The 7,998-nt window shown below is 39.9% G+C and overlaps 1 protein-coding gene across 2 annotated transcripts; it reads left to right on the top strand.

Annotated features, from left to right (window-relative positions):
* Nucleotides 1-2,594: 2,594 nt before the first annotated feature.
* LOC101754623 (abscisic acid receptor PYL2) lies at nucleotides 2,595-4,405 on the top strand. 2 transcript variants are annotated; one of them, XR_214424.3, is made up of 2 exons: nucleotides 2,595-3,441; nucleotides 3,916-4,405. XR_214424.3 is itself a non-coding variant. In XM_004951370.2 (1 exon), the coding sequence occupies exon 1, from the start codon at nucleotides 2,773-2,775 to the stop codon at nucleotides 3,376-3,378; it is 606 nt and encodes a 201-aa protein (XP_004951427.1). In that variant the 5' UTR covers nucleotides 2,596-2,772; the 3' UTR covers nucleotides 3,379-3,906. The 2 variants fall into 2 exon arrangements, 1 of the variants encoding a protein (XP_004951427.1); XM_004951370.2 differs by lacking the exon at nucleotides 3,916-4,405 and having other exon boundaries at nucleotides 2,596-3,906.
* Nucleotides 4,406-7,998: the final 3,593 nt, after the last annotated feature.

Genomic DNA, 7,998 nt, shown 5'->3' on the forward strand with positions numbered 1-7,998 from the left:
TCGCTTCAGCTTATAAGCCGGCTGAAAAGCTGAAACGGCTGATTTGTTGTGAGAGGAAAACACTGTTTGGTGGCTGATAAGCCGGCTGAATAAGCTGAAGCGAACAGGCCCAAAACCCTTTATGAGCACCTAAGTGGATGTTGAGATCGTTGAAGTCACTACAGACGGTTGTTGATAGGCATGTCTCCTACCATTCAAAGAACATATATTTTTACCAGAATACAAAGGGAAATGCAAGCAACCGTGAGGAACAGTTCATATGTATCGAATTAATAAGGTAGAACAATGCCATGATAATGAGCGAGTCATATATAAAGCTAGTTGAGTTACTTGCAGTTCAATGACTCACGTGTATCAAATATGCCTGTGGTGAAAGTACTGGTGCAAAATTCTGGATTCTCTTCAAAATTGGAATTTGAACATATGTCGTCCTCTGCATTTCTTTGGGAAAAAAAATCATTTCCTTTTAATGCAATACATTTCGAATGTTGATTCTTTTCAAGCAAGGAAGATAAGAAAAAATATACAATATGGGATTTCATCCACTGTTCAAAACAGCCCGCCTCTCACTCCCACCCGCTGAACCTCGGCTGCCTGTTTACCTCTTCGCATGAATCTTAAAGTGGCCCACCCACTAGAACCTCAGCCGCCTGTTTACCTCTAGCACGAATCTTAAAGTGGAAGTTTCATAAATAGAAAAAAAAAACCTTTCTTCCAGAAGATACATATATTTTCCACGGTGGGCCAAGCTTAGATCTGGCCAGCTACATGTGAGTTAGGCTTGCTGGCTAGTGTTCTCCTCGGGCCTCCACCTTGAGTAGAACATGGGCTCAAGAAATTTATATAACTTTCGAACTTTTTTTCTTATACGTGAACCTTCCGGTGTTTGAGATCCGTTCTACGGTAGATGGATGGCTAAGATAGCATTATACAAAATAAAATGTGAGGAACTGGAATAGTTTCGCCCAACTTATTTTTAATCTATTGACTGATATAATTAAAGGGAAAAAAGGCTTAAATATGTTCACAATAATTGGAGAAAGAAGAAGAGTAGTAGTTTGTCAGCGGCCAGCCAGGCTGCCTTTGCTTTGTCGCTATCAGGCTCACATGCCCTACAAATCTCACGGCTCCTTTCCACTGCCTCCGTATGCATGTGTGCGTTTGCTGTTTTTTTCTCTGAGCACATCACTGTTCGTACCAAATAAAGCACCCGTGCATCCACTTGCATAATTGCATTTGCTTCCAACGAGAACATATTGCGATTAAAAAAAGTTGATCAAAGCTAGTTCTCAGTTATCGTACACGTTTGAACTTTGAAGTAGTTGTATACTACTCCCTCCGTCCCAAATTATAGGCATAAATTTTACTATGTTTCTAGATATACGCTATGTATATAATACGCTATAGTAAAAACTATATACCTAGAAAAGTCAAAACGATCTATAATTTAAAACCAATAAAATAATTAAGTTATTTATCAGGTTGTTTAATTATCTTGCGAGACCAAATGAGTTGAGTATTTTTTAGTAGTGAACAGTGATGGTCAACGGCGCTACATCATGCTAGAAGGTCGTCTACGATCAGTTGAGTGAAAGGTCTCCTCTGCCTCTGCCTGTCACATGCATGCACAATGGGCTTGTAGGATTCCGTGAAATGTGTTGACTTTCCCTAATCCCCAGTCTTCCCGCCCGTGCACCGCATCTCCATCAAACCTCCTACTGCTGATGATCATCTGCGCACTGTCCAGATTGAAACACACACACAGTTCTAAACATCTTTTGACCCTGTTTGAAACAGTTGAATTTCTCGGTAATCCGCATGAATTTCACATGAAAGCAGTCACCACTTCAGCGAGTCAAATGTTCATGTAGGTTGGGCTCGTAATTGATAAGCACTTCACCCATGTATGTTTGTGAAAAATTACGTGGAAATATTTCGACTTCAAAACAGATGCAAGACCAAGCAGTGCTTAGCAGAGGGGAGAGGAAAGCGCCTCAACCAACATTATCTTCGAAATATTTAAATATTTTGTGCATCTATCCTTGAAAGAAACACTAGAAGCTTGTGCATCACCATCAATCCCTCACAAATGCAAATGTAATCCGATATTTTATTTTGTGTTTTAAAACACTGCCAACAAAAAAGTGGTGGTGTTGGATTCTAAAAATTCTAGAACCCAGTTTGAGACAAATTTCACATCTGGCCTATACGTTATGGCAATAGTTAAGCTCTATTTAGCCAAGAAGTAACTCCGCGTTTAAGGCTTTATAGCAAGTTCCTGGAGAAATTAACTTTAGAAAACCGAAAAACTCAAAATAACAAGGGTTAAAACTATTAATTATTAAGTATTTTTGGCCAAGATTTAGCTCCATGTTTAGGCTTTACAAGTAAGTTTGTGAAGAAGTTTACTTGGAATAATCGAAATCCTCTAAGTAAGATTTTGTCCCCAATAGCTCGTTTAGTCAGGTTTCCTTGAAGCTGAGCGTTGGAACACAAAGAGTTTGACACCATTTCCCGGCTTTGAGGATTCATAAAAGAATGGTTAAATATAAAAGAATGGTCCCTTAGGCTAAACGGCCAAATAAAACCCAAGCAAGGCACCAACAACTGAAGAACCCAACCATAAAAGGTGAGACACCTTCCAACAATCAATTACAAAAACCAAACAAAAGGGAGGGAGGGAGAGAGAGAGAGATTTCAGATTTATAACACTATAATACACGGACACGGGTAGCTAGAGAGTAGAGACAGAGAGCAGCAGGAGGCAAAGGCATGGAGCCTCACATGGAGGGCGCGCTGCGGCAGGGCCTGTCGGAGGCGGAGCAGCGGGAGCTCGAGTCCGTGGTGCGCGCGCACCACACGTTCCCGGGTCGCGCGCCGGGGACGTGCACGTCGCTGGTGACGCAGCGCGTGGACGCGCCGCTCGCCGCCGTGTGGCCCATCGTGCGCGGCTTCGCCAGCCCGCAGCGCTACAAGCACTTCATCAAGTCCTGCGACCTCCGGTCCGGCGACGGCGCCACCGTCGGCAGCGTCCGCGAGGTCACCGTCGTCTCCGGCCTCCCGGCCTCCACCAGCACCGAGCGCCTCGAGATCCTCGACGACGACCGCCACATCCTCAGCTTCCGCGTCGTCGGCGGCGACCACCGCCTCCGCAACTACCGCTCCGTCACCTCCGTCACCGAGTTCCAGCCGGGGCCCTACTGCGTCGTCGTCGAGTCCTACGTCGTCGACGTCCCCGAGGGGAACACCGAGGAGGACACGCGCATGTTCACCGACACCGTCGTCAAGCTCAACCTCCAGAAGCTCGCCGCCATCGCCACCTCCTCCTCATCCTCGCCGCGGCCCTCCGGCGGCGGCGGCGGCGGCACGGATCACTGATCCATCGCGCCCATCATGTCTTCTCTTCAATCCTCATGGGGCACCACCACACATGCCTGCATGGTGATGCTTCTCGCATTGCTTTTCATTTTCGTTGCTCTTTTGTCGTTTCATTTTTCAACAAAAAAAAAGAGGAGAAAATGTTGTCAATTATTTAGCCTTTTGTTATTGCAAATCTGATGAGTTCGTTGGTGACATCGACTGAAATGGGGGGGGGGGGGTGCAAGTTGGTGTTATTTTTTTTCCCTTGGATATTTCTTTGTAAATATATATCTGCTCTATCCTTATCCCTGCAGTGTCATAATGCCGTCAGTCTATTTTGTTTTTGTCAATCAAAGCTGGGTAGTTGTACCCATACTTTTAAGACATCCATTTCTTGTTTGGTTCTCTTGGACTCGACAAGTTTATTTGACGAAGAAAGAACAAACTAGAAGGCATGTAATTGGACTTCTTGGATATTTTTTAGTTTTGGCACCAACAATATATATGAAGTGTTCATGTGCTTCAGCTGAAGACTTTGCTTTTTCTCTTCCTTAGCCTATCAAGTGGATCATGTGATGTGTGGGGATCAACAAGGGAAAATTGCTACGGGTACAAACTGGAGGGGAGGACACTTCACCTTCGCTTAATTGCCTCTATGCTCGACTGCGTCCAACCTTTTATGCCATCACCTAATGAAGAAACTCTACTGATCATCATGGTTGCTGATGGATTGCTTTCAACATCTTTCCCATATGCCTCTTGGCTCTATGGCATGTTGCCAACCGTCAACGACCATGCCAATGCCATGCTGCTCTAGCCCTGCACGTCCCCAACATACCAATCTTAGTAGAAATAATTACATATTGTGGAATTAGAGAAAGGATGGATATATGTCATAAAGTGCGTCAAAGGGTCTGCACATGATGTCCTTTTTAAAATGCCATAGAACTTATAAGGTTTGGCTTTCTACTATATATATGTGAAGTATCGTCGTCCCGCTCATCAAAATAATATATATTGGTTGTGAGAAGTCCCGGTAACATATAATTTCAACCGTCCCTAACATATAACTTATCAAAATGTTAATACTATATTTGCAAATTTATAGTGATATATAACCCACAAAGAAATTCCTACAGTGATTAGGCTACTATGTCAGCATATTTCGACTAAATCGTGAACCCCCCCCCCCCACCCCACCCCAAAAAAAATATAAGTGTGAGGGGTTTCCAACAATTCAGAAGGATATGTGGTTTCTTTTGACTACTTCTCAACATTCTACATATACTTCATCTTATCAATGTAAGGTGTAGTTCAGAACAAAAGGTCTTCAAACATATATAATTTAAGCTTCTCTTACAATACATTGTTAGTTGCTACCGAATCAGATGTCATCTTATTAGACATTTTTTCATGTGAATCTCTATAATATAACTTTTGTACACTGAATGCATGTATGATTGGATTAATAACTGTTCAAAACTTGCAAAGTTTGACTTTTTCTAATAAGAAAATGCCTTGTGGTGATAAACAAAGGAAGTAAGATGTGAAATATTATATACCTATGCTCTTTTGTATATGATGCTGATTAGATCAATTTTGAGCCAACAAGGGTCACATATAAAAGAACGAAGGGAGTATAAAGATTTAAAAAATAATCTCATGTGGACCTTTTCACATAAAAGAAATGATGAGTTGTTTAGAGTTTCCATTGTATGATTTCATTGCTTTCGTAATTAGCAGAATAATGCGATTAATTATAGTGCACCCTTCACGAGAAAATTGGTGTGATCACCTGCTTATTTTTCAAATGTGTTGACCATCCACATATGTGGACACAATAAAGAGAAAGACCTCGAAATCAAATATAATACTCCAAGTGCTACGAACCCAAATCTAGCTTTGCAGTGCCTCTCTTCAGCAAGTTGTAGAAAAAAATTCATATCATCGACCCATTTGACAATTATTTATTTTTTTCGGTGCCTTTCCCAAGCAAATTATGACCAAGCGAATCATGTGTATATCTCAAAAAAGGGGGTCCAAGTTGCAAAAAGCTGTGGCCAGTATTGCTTGGGAAGCGAAGCAATTAAGCAAGTAGATAATGGACGAGGCCAAAGAAAGACCCCAAAGAAAACTATTTTTTCCCACTCTTTAGGGCCCACCAAATGGTCAACTGCTCACAGCGACAAACGGCACCAATTGTGCATTCGCGTGGCGAGCTAAACGCCGTCATGATAGCACGAAAGTACACCCAAAAAAATACAAAATAATTGATGTGTCAATTTCCTAATAATAGGATTAAACAATAATAGGATGCATCTAGAAACATGCAACTTGCATGTAATGAATTAAGTCCATCATGAGATGTGTAAGTATTAAGAAAAAGAGGGGAAATAGCAAAGAATGTAAAGAAAAAGGAGGGGAAATGGCTGAATTATTTAATAATTTGCTTCATCTGGTATATATAGTTTAGAATAAATTGCACCCACCGTACAACAACTTGTCAAGTAGGTGCAGATTGATCCAATAACTTGTAAAATGCTCAATGTAATACAATAACTTGACAGGTGGGTGCGGATTGGTCCATAAACTTGTAAAATATTGAATTTAGTGTAATAACTTGATAGATTGGTGTATTTGCACTCCAAATGTTATAACAAATAATGCTGGATCAGGTATATATTTCACGTTAGAACAAATTATTGAGCCTTATTTGACAATTGATATTTGCAATGGCAATGTATTCGGTCAAGGTTAGAACCTTAAGCGTTCAAGAAGTTAATGTTATATCTTCATATTAATTATTTTGTACGATGATTTAATTTTGATTATAAATATTTAATTTCATATTTAATATTGATAAGTTCACTCTTATTATTTTTACGTGCTTGTATACAAATGTTAAATACATAAGCAAAACGTCCCACGTCCCAGGGTCCTTGTTTTGGACTTTAGTCGAACATAATTATAAAATATTATTCAATTTTAAATAATGAACTAAAAATTATGTACATAGTTTACAAGTTATTGAATTATTTGCACCCACCTGTCAAGTTATTATACTAATTGAATATTTTACAAGCACCCATCTCACGAGTTGTTGTATAAAGTTATTATGCTAATTGAATATTTTACAAGCACCCATCTCACGAGTTGTTGTATAATGGATGCAATTTACTCTAGTTTAAGCTTGCCGAACCTAACAGTTGATGTTCTCCAAAAACAATTAGTTTTCCTTCATGGTTAGAACTTTGAAGTGCTCTCACTTTGTTTCTATGCGGTGATTGCGTCGAGTTGACTCTATTTTTCTATTTAGGCCGCAGGAATCGATTTTCCACGGACAAAGAACCATGAACCCAGCCCTCCATTTCATGATAAGAACCTCTTTTGTAGCCGCTGCTTTTTAATAAATACATTAGAAATTATAGATGTAGTACCAGTGGTACTTGCAGGTATTTTCCTTTCTTATCCTTCTCACCGAAACAGAATTAATACATGTACATATAATTAAAAGAGCATCATAGTATTTTTTCACTATTTTTGGTACTTGGTCCCACCAAGTATTTCTTGGTATTCTTTAGATACTTCATGGTACTTTCTTTGTTTCTACCGTTCGATTTCATCGGATGGATGGCTCTCTTTTTTTCAAGCACTCTATGCAATATTATAACATATTATTACTAAAATACACTAGGCCATAAAACATTTGTGCTGGCGGCTACAAGTGGTCTGTGCTGGCGGGCCGAGCACCCGTCAGCAACCTTGAGCCAGCACAAATGCCGTCTGTACTGGCGGGCGATGTTAGCCACCCGGCAGCACAGATGCTTTCTGTGCTGGCTGGTGCTTATGCCACCTGTCAGAAATATGTATTTTCCCATCCAATATATTATTTTTCATGAGTTATTTAAAATTTTATTTCCCGCCCGTTGTTAGCCGTCAAATTGAAATATGTATCTCCAACTACATAACAACAAACGTGAATAATAATTCACATTATTCAAAAATGCATCATAAATAACATATAATTCACATTATTAAAAATCCAACATTTGGGATAGAGTTATTCTTTGCCACCCTAATATTAAAACTACTACGCCCCATCTATGAAGATCTTTACAGTTGTCCGCCATCAACACACCATCTTTATCAAAGAATGTTCCATCCTCATGATAAATCTCGTATTGGATGAACCTCGCCATGTCCCTACAGATGTTGTTGATTTGTTTGTCTTCGAGCATGGCATCATGAGTGTCGATCCTAGGCATATGCAGGTATACAATAAATGAAGCTTAGGATGTATTACCATTAGGAAGTTAGCACATGGTAGTGTATTAGAGACTTACGTCTTCAGGGTTCGTTCAGTACCTCCCATTGTTTTTAAGGAACTCGCACACGTAATATCCGCATAGCACAAAGCCGGAAGGTTGCTTGTGGCACTGCAATCAAATAGAAAAATGATGAGTTGTTATTAATGACAAGTCTACAATATATGAAAAAAACAACTTTTTATGTTCTTACGAATCTATGATATATTATTTTCATAGCTTTCTTCCTTTTTGGATTGTGATCCCCACCTTTTAGTATGCAAAGCTTGTACGCACTTTGAGGATATAAAGACAAGAGTTAGTAATACAATTT

Source organism: Setaria italica, chromosome I (genome assembly GCF_000263155.2).
Source record: "Setaria italica strain Yugu1 chromosome I, Setaria_italica_v2.0, whole genome shotgun sequence".
In the NCBI taxonomy this organism is placed as follows: domain Eukaryota; kingdom Viridiplantae; phylum Streptophyta; class Magnoliopsida; order Poales; family Poaceae; genus Setaria; species Setaria italica.

Coding starts and splice junctions, on each gene's coding strand:
- LOC101754623 (XM_004951370.2), top strand. CDS start 2,773: ATGGAGCCTCACATGGAGGGCGCGCTGCGGCAGGGCCTGTCGGAGGCG.